This window comes from Rhamphochromis sp. 'chilingali' (genome assembly GCF_963969265.1).
Source record: "Rhamphochromis sp. 'chilingali' genome assembly, chromosome: 1".
NCBI lineage: Eukaryota > Metazoa > Chordata > Actinopteri > Cichliformes > Cichlidae > Rhamphochromis > Rhamphochromis sp. 'chilingali'.
Genome location: NC_137929.1, coordinates 37,060,201 through 37,078,410, shown reverse-complemented (window position 1 = coordinate 37,078,410; position 18,210 = coordinate 37,060,201). Strand labels below are relative to the sequence as shown.

The following is an 18,210-nucleotide window of genomic DNA, read 5'->3' as shown; positions in this document are numbered from 1 at the left end:
CCTCCCTGCTGTCTAAAAATGACTTCTTTTGGACATGTGTAGAGGAGGGACAGTGGTTATAGTGTTAATTGTCTCCGTTTCTTAATTGCTGCATCTTTCCCTAGATTATTATATATTCTCCTTATCTCTACTCACTAATTAGTTTTTGTTATCCTTCAGTTTACTGTGTTTTTAATTTTTCATTGCTCAATGTAATCATTTATTGTCTATTGCTTTGTGAAGCACTTTGTGTACCCCTGGTTTTAAACGTGCTATATAAATAAATTTGTCTTGTATTGTATTATATTGTATATAGTGGACAAAGGATGTTGAAAATTGAGCCGCTATGCAGGAGGAAGAGAGAAAGACCACAGAGAAGATTCATGGATGCAGTGAAAGGGAACGTGCAAAGGGTTGGTGTGTCAGAGGAGGATGTCAGGGACAGGGTATGGAGATCCTGAAAGAAGAAGAAATCTACTCTATAATGTTAAAATTAATGCACCACTGGTTTTAGTCTTTTTCTTGTATTTACATGCTTGTGTTTCTAATTTGCTCCAGAAATTGTTAACTCACTTCAGTATTTCTGACACGGCACAGAGTTCTTAGTGACATCTGTATCTTATTTTTATTCCAGCTGCTCACTTTAGGGATTTCCGCAGTTTATTATCTCCCTCCATCTCACCCTATCTGTGTCACACCAACCCTTCAGCATATCTGCCCTCACTTCTTTTCTTCTTGCCTGGCAGCTCCATCTTCAGCATCCTTTGTCCAGTGTGTCCACTCTCCCTCCTCTGCACATACTGTATCTGTCTACTGAGTTGCACTCCGTCACATTCACTTTGGTCAGTAGCTGTGATCAGAGAGGCCTGCTGCCACAGAGATATGGAGACCATAAAGTAACTGTTTAATTTATATCGGCCTCACATGTGGCCTGCGCAGCACGAGCAAGATTGATCTACTTTGCTAAGGCCAAGAGCCAGCAGGGACCCGTAATGAACTATCAATATGAGCACACCAGGGATATATGAGGAGAGAGCTGTGGACTCTGCGTGAGAGGGTAGAAGTGCGCCTCTGCCATGCATACAACCACTGATCTACCTTTATCTGTCACAAGCTATTACACTCAGACATAACTCGTGCTATCAAATGTGATAGAAATGACTTTTAATTTCAGTTTTATTGAAAAGATAAAAGAGCAAGTATATCATGTAGATATGAGAAGGAGAACGACCAGGCCTGCACAATGTGTGGACCATAGGCAGGGAATGAAAACATTGGCCAGTATTGCTATCACAAAATGATTTACTATCACTCTCTGATGTGCATGTTAACTAGCTGTTCCCCAGTTAATAGAATAAACTTCAAATAAGTTTGAAAATGGTTTTATGTGTTTAATTCACATGCTTTTATTGTGATAAAAATGAGAATGGAATTTATTTATAATGTTAAGATAATAGTGCTTAATGTTTGCCACCTCTATTGCATTATATGGAGGAAAATATTATTTGCTTGAATGTATCTAATGTCTAAAGCAAAGGTATCAAACTCGTTTTACATTGTGGGCCACACCAGTGAATCTCCTCCTTCTGTCAGTGCAAAGAAGTTAAATTGCAAACATGATATCCTGAGATATCTCAAGAGATGAAAAAGAATAGCAAGTTAAACAGTATGTGCCAGCTCTTCTACATCATACAAAAAAACTGCTCCGGCAAATGAAGAAATAAGTCAGTGTGACTGTTTGGGCTTAAACTGTAGGACATAAAAGTCTAAACTTAAAGAAAAAGTTCAGGTATCTCATTGCCCAGACTGTCCTGTAATTATAAAACAAAAATACTTGAATTCATAGAAAATGTACTACTTTTCTTCTCTTAAATTCTTTGTTGTTGTTTTTGTACTGTAGCCTACTGTCTCATTGTATAAAAGAAATTTCTATTGTTGATAATGAAAAAAAAACAACAGACATTTTCTGTATTTTCTATTGTTTAAGTGTTACTTAATGGGAATGGGAGAGGTCTTTTTCAGTGGGAAAATATAGTTAAAAGTCCAGAATTTATGCGCTCACTTGTTCCAAAGCCGATCCTGGGGACATATGTTTGTCGCCCCTGTTTTTGGGGTTAAAATGTTTGAATGACCAATGACTGTAGAAAACTTTTATACACTCGTTGGTCTGAATACAAATCACGTGTCGAACAGCGCGTGACATCAGATCTTTAAATCGGTTGAAAAACACTGTCTACAGTTTTAATAATAATAATTTAACACATATTGTAACCGGAAATAACAATTCATCGCTTTCTCTCCTTCTTGTGCCGGATGTCGTAAAGCGGGGTTAGTTTCCCGGTTACAGTTCCATGGCAACCATGGAACCTGTCAACAAGCCCGGAAAACGGAGACGTGGAAGATGTAAAAAAGGGTAAAAACTTTGTTAATACTGAAAGCCTGGGTGCTGTTTTTCAGTGCATATGCACTTAAAGTGTAAATTTACACCGTGGGTTGGTCAAAACAGCCGCTTTAAACGTTGTAATGAGCGTTTTAATAGAAAACTATATCTTGTAAGAGCAGGCTAATAGCAACTTTAAAAGGGGGGATATGTAAGGAAATATGTAGCTTAAATCTCTCGGATGTTTTGAGGTTTCACAGCATTTTTTCTGCGTGGATTAATCTTGCAGGAAACAGTCCCATTACGATGCGCTGAGCAGGCAGATGTTCCCAGCTGTGGCTCCTGGGAACCCGGAGAAGTGTGATTTAAATGAGAACCAGCTCTCCCTGCACCAACAGGTAAAGTTATTAACAGCTGATCAACATTAGGATTTTCAAAAATCTTTAGACCACTTTTGTGCATAAGAAAAATAAGAAAAGCAGTAGTAGCCTCTACATTACAACATCCTGTGGAAAAATAAATAAAACATAGGCATTATTATTAATAGTAATGATAACAGATTTTGTTATTTAGGCATATTTCAAACAGCCCGTTCTCACTCACGGGGCGTAGCATACCGACGTTTTGTCACGTCATTCCTAACATTAACCAGCAGTTAAAGGACGTAAAACAGTGTTTTCCAAGGCGATTTTAAGAAAATGAACGAACATGTGTAGTTTGAGTCCAAACGGTTCTCATGTGTTCTCTTTTTTCTGATGTTGTCATTTAGGAACGTGTTGGGTACCCTAAAGCGAAAAATGTTGACGATTTGTCACCTAGCCTAAAATGTTACGTTTTGGGAGTGATAACGTGTTGATTTCAAAACACTCGTGATCACCTTACACAGAATAGTTAAAAGGAATTTAAAAAAAAATACCTATCAAGCCAATAAACACACTGAAAGGTAATTCAGAACAGCTGAGAGAAATCAGTGTGTGGGGGGATATTACAAATTTCTAAAAGACATTCATATATTTGAAAAGAAAACTAAAATATAAATAGAATTAACACTTAAGGTGAATCACTAGCAATTGTAAGTGATTTAGAGCAGTGGTTCTCAGACTTTTGGGAACCCCCTTACAGGGGAGAAAATCTTCCAAGAACCTCCTCATAATCCTAACAACCATTTATCTGGTTTGGATCAGATGATGTGGACTCATTCAAACTTTTGTCCATGCTCAGCAGCTGGCTAATCAGCTACCCAAATCAGCCAGCTGGAACAGCTCAGAAGTTCTTGCTAGCTGGTGTCTGCTAGCTAGTTGTTGACTCCTAGGACCAAAGTATTAGAACTGCTGATTTTGAAAAGTCAGAAGTTTGTCTTTTTAAGGGACTGAAAGAAGATTTTCAATTTGTCACAACAATTGGAGGAACTGAAAAACATGGCTTTGTGTATATAAAAATGAGCTGTGACCAAGATATCATTAGCAAAACTGGAACATTTTGTCTTTTCTTAAACATTTGCACAAAAAGGTATCAGATTATCATTTTTACCCACTTATACACTTATTCCTAAACTATCTTAACAACGATAATGATACTCTTGGGATTTAAAACATTTTTGAGAAAATGTACAAACATTATTTTCCAAATACATCACTGCCTATGATGAAACAGGCAAAGAAAATCACGTCATTTTTAATTTTGTTCAGGCCAAGGACCCTGAACTTGAAATATCTAAACTGAAATATCTGTTATTAATATTCTTAATGACACCTTTTCGTTTTTCTGCAGTGACATCAAATCGTCCTCTGTAAAAAAAATAAATTAAAATAAAAAAGACCTAAGAGTAGAAACGTTATCTTCCAGAGTCTGCCGCCGCTCCACATGGCCTGCCTTTATGGCGAGTTGGGTGATGTTCAGCTCCTGGTGAAGTTCAGGCAACAGTGGATCAACAGCAGTGATTCCCAAGGTCGCCGGCCCCTCCACATGGTCCTGTCCTACAAGAGCTTCCCCAGAACCTGCGCCTGTCTCAGATACCTGCTGGAGCACGACGCCGACGTTAATGCGTAAGAAGGCTGCGCAGGCAGCTGTATTTTCTATTTTGGGTTATTTTAGAAATATGAAATTGTTCACGCTCAGCGGCTGCATACACAACATTCAAATTACCAAAGAAATGCTTTTTAAAAGAGATAATGATTGCAATGATGATAATTATGATGGTGATGATAATAAATAAAGCTGAGGTTTTTTGGGGGGTGTTTCAAACCAGCACCACAGACTTGGGGCAGACCCCGTTGCACCTGGCCGCCTCTGAGGGCTTTCTCGACTGTGCAGAGATCCTCGTGAAGGCCGGAGCAGATGTTTTGGCCAAGGACAGCTTGGGGCAGACACCTCTGGACTTAGCCTGCATCTGGTGCCACAGGAAGGTAGCGAGGTAGAGCAAGCTCACACCAAAATAAAAGTTTAAACTGTTGTAGTTGAAACAGCTACTTCCTTTAAACAAATCTCTTGTTTGTGTGTGTGTGTGGGCAGGTATCTGAAGAGCTGTATGTGGCATGTGAATAAAGAGAAAGAAAGAAAGGAGAGAGTGCTGGTTCAGGCCTTATACACTGATCTTGTGGGCATGGCCAAACAGAATAATCTCACCAGAAAGGTTAGTTTATAGGAGTTTGTTTATATGACATGGAAAGTTAAATAGAATATTATGTGTATGTGTATACTCTTTAAATATAAAGAATATACACATACATTATCAACGCCTTGTCTTAAACTGGCTCATAAAGTATAAAACCGCGGCTCCCGTGAGGCAGGAAGGCCTCTGCAGTGTAAATGGGGGCTTTATTATAGTAGAGTCAAGGTTTTTATGAACAGCTTTCTTATGCTGTTTGCACTTTCTCCCTCCATCATTAGACACTCACTGATGAAAAGGTGGCTGAGTGGGCAAAGAAGAAAGGCGTGGCCCTCCTGAAGGATTTCTCCCTCAGGGAGCAGGTGAGCAAGTATCACACCAAGTGCTTCTTAGCAGATCAGAGCAACTGTGAGTCAAAGCATGCAAAGGCCCACTGTGAGGAGCAGCAGCCTGAAGGCATTAAAGAGGACAGGAACACCCTTCCTAAGCCACCCTTCAAACCATGGAGCATCTTCACAGGCCTCCAGCCAAAGAAACCCCTCGCAGAACCCGACCTCCGTGACAGCGTCACCATTTGGAGGGACAGCTCCAGCAGGCAACTTCAGTACACCACCAGGTGGGACAGCACGCCTCGCCCCGCTCCTAACCTGCCTCTGGATGTCCTTGAGAGGGTGTTGTTTCCCAGAGCCTTCCCTTCCAGGATCACCTGGCCACAGGACTTTGAGTCACAGAACATGGTGGAGGTCAAGCATCAAGGATGCCCTCAGGAGCACAACACCTCCCCCTGGACAGAGGTGGCCATGTGTCTGGTTGAGGTGCTGGAGTTTAGACAGTACTGACTTTCCCAGTCTTGGCTGAAGAGATTTAACCTGAAACTGGGAACAGGCTCCGAAGAAATGCATTAAAAGCTTGAGTGTCACTATGTTTAGAGTTTGTCAAATAGCTTTTTCAAATGGAAACATTTGACATCAACATACGTGAAAAAACATTTAGTGGAACTATTAAGCTCATTTTCAGCTTCATATTTTTTCATTCTTGAACTCTACTAGGGTAGCTTTGCATGACTCATAGATCATAATAATCCTTATACTAAACATTAGTGCAGCACCTCAGATCATCATGTCTGAAACAAGCCGTTCTCAGCTCCTCTCCATTTAAGGACACCATTCTTCTGATTGGCAGCCCCTCGTCAGCAGATTTAGACAGAACCAGATGGATGTAACTGAGATGACTAGATTAGGAATATCTGATCCCATTAACATCACACTGAGGCATGAGCAGAAAGAAATTCTCTGAAACATGAGCGTTTGCTCCAGGGGATTACCTGTATATGTACTCATAACTTGAAAGATATAAGGTCCCTTTTAATAGTTTTTAAATCAAGTTAAAAATATCAATAAAAGGTCGTACATAAAGCTGTTGTTGCTATTTTTTTTATTTTGAAACTATTTAAAGTGTCTAGTAATCTTTGGGCCCTGGTCGGAAACAACCCCCCGAAATTGAAAAGCATTTGGGAAAACGGATACGTTGCTGATCTTCAAGAGCTTCAGCAGGCACAAAACTGAACCTTGTCTTTGAGAATATCCAGGCATCCCGGAGTGTTAAATGTTCTTTATCCTGTCTACTTTTTAAACCTGAGAGTTTCCAATAAATGCCAGCAACCATCATCATTCACACCCACAGCATATATCAGGAGATACTCTGTGTGGGAAGGGCCGGGGGGATTGAACCTGCGATTGGTGGCCAACCCACTCTTCCACCTGCACCACAACCTCAGCTGCAAGTGACAAAAATTAAAAATGCCATCCGCTCCTGAAGCTGAACTTATAAATGCGGGGTGAACAGAGGGGTGAACGAAAGGTGAGAAAACCTCCGTGAACTGGGTCGCCTGTCACAGGTGTATCCCTGCACTCTCACTCATCTCCCCCAGGGAAGTGAATCGGGATCCAGGTGAGGGCTTGTCAACAGCATTAGAGTGTGAACTCTGAGCTGTGGCCTGTCAGCTGAAGGCTTGTGTGTGTGTGTGTGTGTGTGTGTGTGTGTGTGTGTGTGTGTGTGTGTGTGTGTGTGTGTGTGTGTGTGTCTGCATGCATTATTTTTTCTCCTCCTTCCTTTGAATTCATGGAGCACTTCACACCTTGATGGGGGTCAAAGTGCACACTAGCATCAACCGGGTGTACTCTGTGATCTAGGCCACATGGGATCTAAATAAGAAAGCCATCTGCCCCGACACACACTTGACAGGTCGGGGTGTGACAGCAGTTAGAAAATCCATCACGGTGCAAATACAACGTAACAGACTGGAAGCTATAACCTGATTTAACTGTAAATAATAAACATCAGTAAGTGTTTCTGTTCCCTTTATTTCAGCCTGTAAAAAATAACCATTTAATCCAAAGTTATTTCACTAAACTCTTTTAATTACACAGCTGCGCGCATATCAGCCTGCAGTGAATCACACTGGGGAATTGATAAAAGGAATTTTGTCCTTTTTAATGTTTGTCTCTTTATACCACACTGAGCAGCTTTTCTCCCCAACAGCGGTGAGCTTAAAAAAAGTCACTGCAAAAGTTTGATCTCTACAAGTGTTTACATTTGTCTTTGATGTCAGGTATGTCAGTTTAAATTCTTACAAACAGTCCAAAACAAAAACAAAACAAACAAAGGATGCTGTAGTGCTGGTGGTTTATGAGTAGAAGCACATGAAATCTTATCGTTTCTGTGGCCAAATGCTGATGAGCGCTGAGATCCAGTGCAGGAAACATGCCTCGTAGCTCACTTCAATAGTTAAAAGTAAACCTTCACAAGTGCCTTTGCTGAATTCATTTTCTGAGATATTATATGCCAGGCGGGATATTGTTTATACCATGTCATACTTTGTAAAACAGAGCAGGACTTCTCCACAGTTTGTCCTTCTTCATTTCCAGTAATCTAATTAAAATGTTTGTTTGGCGACCTGTAGCAACTAATATGCCATTTTTTTAAAACCAAAATCCAAGTTTGGAGTGCAGGAATGAATCATAAAGTACCTCTGATCTGTCTCATATCTAAGAAATCCTCTTCATCAGAATTTCTTCTTATTTTTAACACTACTCCGTGTATGGAATCAGATGAAGTGTGAGGCCTTTGACACACGTACGACAGAAAGGAAAAACAAGTATTTATCTCTGGTTGTTATTTTTTAAACCCCACATGTAGATATTTTATTACTAAAGCTTTAAAAAAATGAGTCCAACTTGACATGAAAGCATCACGCTACACATAGGATCCCCACAACGAGGTCTCTGGTGGGTGTTACTGGCAGTCAGTACAGACAGAAAGACAAAGACAGACAGACGTGGCCTGGGTAAACTCGCCGGGCTCGTCCAGCAGGAAGCTCTGATCTGTTCATTGGTCCGTCCTTTTTTTTAAGTTATTTATTTCTTAACATGCCTTTCTTCCCCATTTGGCCACAGCGTCGTTTTAGTCCCATCCAGAAACAATTTCCACTGTCCTTCCTGCTTCCCCTTTGATCTTCAACACGTACTCGCACGTCCCCACTGACCCCCGAGGCAGCGCCCCAGACTCTCAAGCCCTCAGTACATTTTCTGTCGGCTGGGCAGCACTGCCTCCTTCAGGAAAGAGAACACCAGGAGGATCCCAGACCTCTTCCCCCGTTTGCCCTTGGTGAAGTAATTAGATACTACATCATCTAAAAAAAAAAAAAAAGGGGGAGGGGGAAACAGGAAATGTCATTTAAAACATGAGTTTTCTGACTGCACTGACACATAGAAGGCAGGAAACAGGTTTTAAAAACTTACAATGTACTTCAGAAACTAAGAGCAAGTGCAAAAAAGAACGCGCCCAACGTGGGGCTCGAACCCACGACCCTGAGATTAAGAGTCTCATGCTCTACCGACTGAGCTAGCCGGGCTGATGAGCAAAGTCTGTTAAAAGCAATGGCAGCATTGAGACTTACCTCCTTGCTGCATGGTGGACGGGAGAACATTTTCTCCTGCTGACAGCGACACAAAGAAGGCAAAGGGGATCACCCACAGGCAGATGGTGAAGTAGGCAAGCACCTATGTCCAGTTGAGCATAAATGGCACATGATTATACAAGAAAGAGAAATATAAAAAGATCTATATCCAAAACTGTACACAGTATTGTGAATCTGAGATTACATTACCTCTGAGAATGGGTAATACTCTTGTGCAAAGTACTGGAAGGCCATGTAATGGTTCACCACCACCAACACTGCAGCGAGAAAATTTACACTCATTACACTGACAAACGCTGTCATTTGACTCACAGTTTAATGTGTAAGAAGTCCATATTAGGACTAAAGGAAAATGAATCTATCCTTCTAGATGTGCACACAACAACCAGGCCAAAATATTAAAACCTCCTGCAAAATACTGTTTCACCAAAACAGCTCTGACCTGTCCTGGCACGGGGCTGTTGGTAGTGGAAAGTTAAAGTGGATTGGGCTTGTTTCAGGATATGCTGCATACGTTTCATTTGATTTGGATCTGGGGAGTCTGGATGCCAGAGGGGTGTACTATACAAGAAGTTTAACAAAACCAGGCTTTCTTTCCTTTAGCTGGCTCAACAACAGTTATCACAAATGGCAGCTATAAAAACTCCTGTTAAGCTTGCTTCAGGCCCTCAGCACTCACTTATAAAGGAGCATTTCACAGGTCATGTGACTCTTCATCAGCACAAAATGATCCCTGTGAGTGACACCTACTCCAGTCAGAGACATTAGTAGATGATAATGATGATGATAAAAAGTACAGCTTAACAATTTAATTATTTAAATCATACAGAGAATCTTTAGTGCACTTAAAACGAGCTCTAAATTAAAGAAACAGTAAAAATGCGGCGCTTCCAGGTGATTTTTAAATCTGAAATTGAACATGATTTTGCTCCAACCAAGAATCAGTATTTCGCATGAGTTACCATGGTGATTTAACCAAGAAAAAGAGAGCCGCTTTTCTGACACAAAAACCTTTTCTTTAAGCTTGACACAGCTCACCAAGCCATTAATCTGGCTGGTAGTGGCCTCCACTGGCAGGATAATGTGCTTCACTGCACAGCAAACAAAACAAACAGCCCACTACCAGAACTCAAGGCTTTCCAGTGTAATATTGGTTGGTAATGATATGATCAATAAAACACAGTTAAAGCAGTTCAGGCTGATCAGTGTTAATAGCAGATAGCATCCTTATTGATTTGTTAACTTTTCCCCCCTTTTCAGATTGTATTTGCTTAGTTTTACCAAATAATTCAAGGCAAATGTGTGTTACACTTACCACAGGAGAGGATGAAGTTTGGGGAGCTCAGAAGTATGTAAGGGAAGGTCTGCAGGAGTCCGAAATAAACCAGGTTTGTGAAGAGACCGACTCCCACCATCAACATTGGAAAGCCTTCGAACATATAGAGGCATACCAGCACCCCTGTAGAGAACTGGACACATCCACAGAAATCGTAAAAACCACTGTTGACCTGCATGTACAGCACATCATTAAAACAAGTACCTAAAGACAATCTCATCATTAAGTCACACCCAAATACTCACCAGTATCATGTACTTTATTATTCGGCTGGTGGCTACTGTGTACTCTTCTATTAGTTCAGCCAGGTAGTAGAGGCCAGCAGCTGAGAGAAAATGAAAGGTAATGAGCAACCAAAGAAGAAGACTTGGGGAGGGGCGTCAGTGTGAATAAAAGAGTAAGACACAGTTACTTTTAGGGTTGTTTTTGTTTTTTGTTTTTTATAGACTGCTAAATTTGTTCTGTCGCTTTTGCTGCAAATCATTCTGCTTAAAAAAAGAAATAAATAAAACATTTACATACAAATTTAGGGAAAGCAGGTGGTACAGTTTAGGTTTTGGAGCCACGAGGAGAAAGGATTCAACACCTGAGCAGCTAAAATTTACTGAAGGCAAACTGAGTATGTGACATTTTTCAAGATTTGTTGCAAAGGCTTTATCGACATTCAATACCTAGCTCCTGTGAACAGCCGTGGCAGAGCAACAAAGACGGACCAAATAATGTAGGTTCATTTGAGCAACACTGACACGACCCACAGTTACTGAGCTCATGTGGAAGGAAGGCCAAACAGACAGTAAATTGATCAGACTCGTCAATATGTGTGAACTGGATACTACCTGTGAGGGAGAAGCCAAGACATAAAACATGTCTGTACTTCTTTCACTAAATATAACAGCTTTCTATAACTACTATTGGCTAAAGTATGATTTTTTTTAAAAGAAGTTATGCGTTATTAATCAGAATAAGCATCTGAGTTATGAGTAATGGCTTTGTGTGTTGAAGGCCATGTGTTTGCAGCTTGCACACACAATTAAACTTACTCAAACTATAGTCCTTAAACAGTAATAACAAACACTGTTACTTGTCCAAAAATATTAAAACAAATAATTCTAATACGAATGAACACTTAATAAGCAGTTAAGCTTGGCGTACGCTGGCCTTGATCTATACAACTCCAACATCATTGTGAAGTTTGCGGACGACACTACAGTGGTGGGTCTTATCACCAACGGTGATGAGACGGCTTACAGGGAGGAGGTCAGCACCCTGACCCACTGGTGTCAAGACAACCATCTCACCCTCAACGTCGCAAAGACAAAGGAGTTGATAGTGGACTTCCGGAGGTGCAGAGAAGTACACACCCCCATCACCATCAACGGCGCTGCTGTGGAGAGAGTGAGCAGCTTCCACTTCCTTGGGGTACATCTGGCTGAGGATCTTACGTGGTCAGTACACATAAACAAAACAGTGAAGAAGGCGCAACAGCGCCTCTTCTTTCTTAGGAGACTGAAAAGATTCGGCATGAGCCCCCGCATCCTCAGGACCTTCTATCGCTGTGCCATTGAGAGCATCCTCACTGGATGCATCACCACCTGGTATGGCAACAGCACCGCCTACAACTGCAAAGCTCTCCAGCGAGTAGTGCGGTGCTCTGAACGGATAATTGGAGGTGAGCTTCCCTCCCTCCAAGACATCTACAGGAAGCGGTGCCTGAGGAAAGCGGGGAGGATCATCAAGGACTCCAGTCACCCCAGCCATAAACTGTTCAGACTGCTTCCATCAGGAAGGAGGTTCTGCAGCATCCGGTCCCGTACCAGCAGACTGAGAGACAGCTTCTTCCACCAGGCCATCAGACTGATGAACACGTCATAGACACCTCAGCTTCACTACTGGAACTTTAACATTATGCACTCCATACTGTACAGTAATGCCACTGTTTTGCACATGTCTTACTCTGTATATTTTTATATATTTTATTTATTGTTTACTCTATTTAATTTGTAAAATATGTGTACACACACACACACGTAGAAAAATATTTAGTATACACATCCAGAAATGCATATACTATTATATATTGTACATATATTTATTAGTTTCAGATGTAGCCATTCTTGTATTTTGCTTGTTTACATTATTGTATTTTGCACAACTCTGTTGCTTGTGAAGCTCGCACACAAGAATTTCACTCACATGTGCTGTACCAATGTACCTGCACATGTGATGTGACAATAAAAGTGATTTGATCTATAAAAAAATGAGGACACAATGAGATAACTCATGTCATGAGTTGTCTCATTGAAAATTAAAACGATATACGTCATGAATATTTGCAGTTTTATTTTCTCATCTGCCGACAGGTCAGGTCACATGACTGAGCGTGTCATGCAGTAGGTGTTACGTGGCCAGGTAAAAGTCTACATGGACGGACCTCTGGCTTTGGGCCAAGCCTTCATTAAAAGTTTCGTACATGTAGGCTGCTCCTCTCCTGCGCTAACATCCTCCTCTCTGATGTAAACAGAAATACATGAGCGTAATTTAAAGCCTTCACGTTAGATTAGCATGAATCCTGCAGTTGGAGTCGGTCTTCACACCAGATTACAAAAAGAGGCCGAACTCTGTGCTGCTGAATCGGCTGATCAGTTAGTATCGATTAGGAGTTAAAGACAAAGAGAAAGTGATTCTACTGCCCCCCCCCCCCCCCCCCCCCAAAAAAAAAAGAAAATTTGAACATTTACCTAATAAAGATTGTCTGTTAACATTTAAAAGGTAGTCATTACAAAATATCTAATATCTTTTTTTTTCAATCAATTCTCTTCCTCTTAACTTCCCGTCCTTTAAAGCTAACTAGCCCAGACGCCAGTAGGTAGCTTTCAGGACTCTGCTTCGTTCACTAACACGGCTTACATGCATATTTTATTACTGCGTTTTAAGTCGATAGCTGTTGGCAAAGCGGAGCTCAGTTATCACTCGCTAGCGCACCTTAATCTGCTGACTTGATCCGCTAGCATTGGCAGGCAAATATGAGCTACCTAGGCTAACAGCTGCAGGGGGATTTCAGCAAGCACTTACCTATTGCTAACGTGACGAAGGATATCTGGATGAGCAGCGACAGCCAGCTCAGTAAATAAATAAACCACATTGCTCTGCATATGCAACAGCACACAAAATAAGAAAATAATAGAGAGAGCAGCTAGCTGGTAGCTAACTAGCGCTGGTCAAAGTTCCTCCCCCTGGTGTTTCAGTACGAGCTGAGGAGAGTCGTAAAGCCAGGCCTCAGAGCCCGGAAGGACTGACTTGTTTAGTTACAGCCCCACCTGTGGTGGGAGGAGTAATGCAACGCCAGAGGAATAAGGTTTTTTGAGTTAATAATAAAAAAAATACAAAGGGTGGTGCCTCTATGTGTGTGTTTGTGGGACGGGGGTCTCCGGGTACACCCTCTCCAAATGTCCAAAGATATTTTAATGATAATATGTTAAATTTCACCATGTAAATCTATTTGTGCCAACCACAAAAATACACAAAAATTTAGAAATGTGAAAGAAAATACAGTAAGTCAAAATTTTTGTAAAAATGTTCAAGTCAATCTTTAAGAAATCAAGTCAAAAAGTATTTCTTTCTAAATAACAATTACTACATCTACTATTTAATAAAGGTCAAAATCGTGATAAATTGTACTGGCATGGTCAAAAACAAACAAATATGCCATTAAATGCGCCAAAAATGTGATATGAATGTTTATGAAGGAAACGGTTTCCAAGGCCTAATCCGTGGATCGACTTCCTCCGAGGCGTGGACGTCTATCAGCAGAGAATGTACCTTCACCTATCAGCAGAGAATGTCCCTTAGTCTGTAACACAGTCAAATATATTCTCAAGTAATATTCAAGCATGCCATTCAGCGTGTTAGTACGAGCTCGGGAGCAGCTTGGGAGAACAAGAAAACAGAGACTGCTTTAGATTGTCTTCCCAAAGTGACTCAACTTTATTCACAAGTACAACAGTTTATATAGAGGGTAAAATTCATGAGACAGCAGATTTATCAGTTTAAACCAGTACAGACCAAGATAAGGCAGCGTCTTCCTGCCCTTGGGTGAAGAAGCATCCTTTGTGTAGTGTATCAGTTCAGCTACAATTGTGATTATCTCAGCGACATATTTTCAAGGCACAAAACAAAGAGTTCTTACATTAGTGAAATCTGAAACAAACCATTTGGCCTCAACAGGCGTCTCCTAAAAGATTAAGAAACTAATGTAGCTGAGGGAGTGATCTCTGTGGTATTTCAACCTTGTACCAGCCTGTGATTCTCACACATCAATTCTTGGGTCAAAGAGAAAAATAACTAAAACAAAGGGGCCTTATTGAATGACAGAGTTTTCCTGCATAATGTCACTATAAAACAATATCCAGTAAATGCTACCATGGTACTAAAATACCTAACAGTTCCCCTCTTTTATTATTTTTAAAAATAATAACTCAAATAGAAAGGAAAAATCACAAATGTAATAACATAATATAAAAAGCAAATCATAAAATGTAATAGTTCACAACCTAATGTTCAATATACACATCAGGAACATCATTGGTAACATCTGGCACATCCTCAGGATCAATTTGTGCTAATTGCAAATACATTGAAGTAGCTGTACTAGTAGCTATATGGGTTATCATTGAAAATGTGGCTTTGCAGAAATGTGAACAGGGTTGCACTTTACAATACGAAATAGTAAATAAAAATCCTAAGGTTAATGCAGTAGATATGATTAATAACCTAAATATATAAAAAAGACAGTTCTTTAGTCGTCTCCTGGCCTGGTCCCAGGTTCGAGAGACACCGTATAAGCGTCGTGTGATGACAATGGGCATTTCATTTTCTCCATTATCAGGATGAAACGAGTCTATCTTTATCAGGTTAGACATTGTGTGGTACTCTAGGCTTTCTGTTCCTGCTGGATGTTCGAGTACCTTGTTGTTGTTCTTTCAGGCGTTGTGTGTTAATCAGTGATTGTGTGTGTGTAGGTGTATTGGATCCGGGCGTTGGCTCGCCTGAGTCGTCATCTACTTGATCCGACGCCTTAGGTGGTTTGGTGGGGCTGGTCTTAACCCTGCTGGCATGAATCCACTGAGGTTGTCCGTCTGTTAGGATGCTGGTTCTCGTCACTGCAAGTACAGTCTGGGGGCTGGAACACGCGGCCTCCCTGAGTGCCCTTGGTTTTAGCGACTTTACCAACACCGCATCTCCTGGTTTCCACGGATGGGTTGGATCTATGGAAGGGAGAGGCTGAGAGAGACAAACTTTCTGATAGTTATTATTCAGTGTTTCTACCAGGTTATGAACATAGTCAGACAATGCAGTGTCTATGTCCCCTTCCAATAGCGGTGCCCCTCTGGAGGCTGACCATGGTGTTGGAAACGGTCTTCCCATGATTATTTCAAATGGAGATAATTTGGTTGCTGCGGATGGAGTCATTCTAATCTCGCAGAGGATTTGAGGAAGTAGTTTGATCCAGGTCATTCCTGTTTCTATCATTGCTTTATACAGGCGATTTTTTTATGGTCCTATTCATTCTTTCTACAACTCCTGAACTCTGAGGATGGTATGGCACATGATATTTCCTAAGTTCGAGACGAAATCAGTCACGTAAGCACTTCCGCATGTTCTGGATACGTAATCATGGAAGTCTTCATTGATTCGCGAGCGTGGGTTAAACGTAACCGGAAGTGGGAGTCGTACTGAGCCGCTATTTTTATATTTAATTTTTTTCGGTTTTACAGTTAATTTTGATTTTTTATCGGACCCGTCTAAGGTCTTTGAATTATTCTGACCCATGGTCAGTGATTTCCAGAGGGGTTTAGACGCTTTGAAGGATTTAAGTTAGTTTTTATTTTGCTGTGGCACACCTGAGGTTACTTGATTTTTTTTTTTTTTGCTAGCAATTTTATCTTTTTAGTGAGCAACTTCTCACTTTTTAACGAGCAACTTCTCGTTTTATGACCCCAGGCAACTTCCTGTGTCCTTTCTGCTTTAATTTACAAAACAACAGGCAACTTCCTGTGTTTCTATGTGGGCCACTAACGAAGGCTCCTCAGCGTATCCCACTTGTTACTATGTGGGCCACTGAAGAAGGCCTCGTCAGCGTATCCCGTTTCTATGTGGATCACTGAGAAAGGCATAACACAGTCTTATAAAATAAAAGACGAGTGCCTACCTTCGTCAGGATCCCACTTCTGACACCAAAATTGAAGGAAACGGTTTCCAAGGCCTAATCCGTGGATCGACTTCCTCCGAGGCGTGGACGTCTATCAGCAGAGAATGTACCTTCACCTATCAGCAGAGAATGTCCCTTAGTCTGTAACACAGTCAAATATATTCTCAAGTAATATTCAAGCATGCCATTCAGCGTGTTAGTACGAGCTCGGGAGCAGCTTGGGAGAACAAGAAAACAGAGACTGCTTCAGATTGTCTTCCCAAAGTGACTCAACTTTATTCACAAGTACAACAGTTTATATAGAGGGTAAAATTCATGAGACAGCAGATTTATCAGTTTAAACCAGTACAGACCAAGATAAGGCAGCGTCTTCCTGCCCTTGGGTGAAGAAGCATCCTTTGTGTAGTGTATCAGTTCAGCTACAATTGTGATTATCTCAGCGACATATTTTCAAGGCACAAAACAAAGAGTTCTTACATTAGTGAAATCTGAAACAAACCATTTGGCCTCAACAGGCGTCTCCTAAAAGATTAAGAAACTAATGTAGCTGAGGGAGTGATCTCTGTGGTATTTCAACCTTGTACCAGCCTGTGATTCTCACACATCAATTCTTGGGTCAAAGAGAAAAATAACTAAAACAAAGGGGCCTTATTGAATGACAGAGTTTTCCTGCATAATGTCACTATAAAACAATATCCAGTAAATGCTACCATGGTACTAAAATACCTAACAGTTTATATTAAAGCAGTTACAGTAGTGCAGTGGTTAGCACTACAGCCTCACAGCACGAGCGTACAGTGGTTCAAACCTGCCAGCCAGCTGTGTCGGGTTTGGACGCTCTGTATGGGCTGCATGGGCTTCCTCCCACAGTCCACAGACATGCATCTCATGCCAACTAGTGATTCTAAATTAAGAGTAGGTGTGAGTGTGCATGATTGTTGGTCATTCTGCAGACCAGCAACCACGTGACAGCTGAGATAGAATCTCAGTTAGCATTAATTCACCTGTTAGTGACATTAACATTTCATTTTCACTTGTATTAATTTATTTAAAACGTAGATTTAGTCATTTTTATATTTTTGAGGCTTTTAATAGAAGCAGATTTATTTAATGGGTATTCTTTACTTCTTTATTTAGTTTTTTATTTATTCGTGTTTAATTATGGCAGTTTCAGGCTTCCACAGCTGTAAGACCAAATGTATCCTTATGAAGTCAAAATATTTCCTACTATAGCTCATGATGGCAGGAAATCTGTAAGAAAAAGTGAGGAAAATGTGTGCTCTAAGTATTTCCACCGTTAATTAAATATACAAACCACAAGTTTGTGGGTTTAATAGCAGCCACGATTAGAGCTCATTGCAAGGAAATCAGCGCGCATTTATAGTTAAAGAAAAACACATTAAGAGGAAAATTAATTTACATTATTTGAATCTCACCTCAGTGTGAGTCAATGACACATCTTTAATATCATCTGTATCTATAGGATCCTTTTCAGAGGGCTTCGTTTCTTTCTCTCGCACTTAGACACGAGCTTTTGTGTGCATGGATTCAACAGCTAGAAAGACGCGAGTACACACTATGTCTCAAAGCCTGACACTTCTGAGACTGAGATATAAACCAATAAAAAATGCATGATTAAGAGTGAAAAGGCAGACCTTCTGGTACAGAGCTAAATAAAGTAAATATATAATGTGAAGACAGTGTGAAGACAGTAAAATGG

General features: G+C 40.7%; 2 protein-coding genes across 3 annotated transcripts; one reads left to right on the top strand and one right to left on the bottom strand.

Annotated features, from left to right (window-relative positions):
- Positions 1 to 2,330: 2,330 nt before the first annotated feature.
- Positions 2,331 to 6,382, top strand: ankrd53 (ankyrin repeat domain 53; the record flags this gene model as incomplete). Of its 2 annotated transcripts, XM_080896686.1 has the most annotated exons (6): positions 2,331 to 2,392; positions 2,649 to 2,757; positions 4,205 to 4,404; positions 4,608 to 4,772; positions 4,871 to 4,991; positions 5,249 to 6,382. In XM_080896686.1, 6 exons carry the CDS (start codon positions 2,331 to 2,333, stop codon positions 5,804 to 5,806), a joined length of 1,215 nt encoding a protein of 404 aa, XP_080752812.1. In that variant the 3' UTR covers positions 5,807 to 6,382. The 2 variants fall into 2 exon arrangements, with proteins under 2 accessions (XP_080752812.1, XP_080752813.1); XM_080896687.1 differs by lacking the exon at positions 2,331 to 2,392 and having other exon boundaries at positions 4,130 to 4,404.
- A 984-nt stretch (positions 6,383 to 7,366) lies between these two features.
- tex261 (testis expressed 261) lies at positions 7,367 to 13,543 on the bottom strand. Its single transcript, XM_080875729.1, has 6 exons — positions 13,355 to 13,543; positions 10,528 to 10,607; positions 10,262 to 10,415; positions 9,136 to 9,203; positions 8,926 to 9,028; positions 7,367 to 8,658 (listed from the first exon to the last, which is right to left on the bottom strand). Exons 1-6 carry the CDS (start codon positions 13,422 to 13,424, stop codon positions 8,543 to 8,545), a joined length of 591 nt encoding a protein of 196 aa, XP_080731855.1. The 5' UTR covers positions 13,425 to 13,543; the 3' UTR covers positions 7,367 to 8,542.
- Positions 13,544 to 18,210: the final 4,667 nt, after the last annotated feature.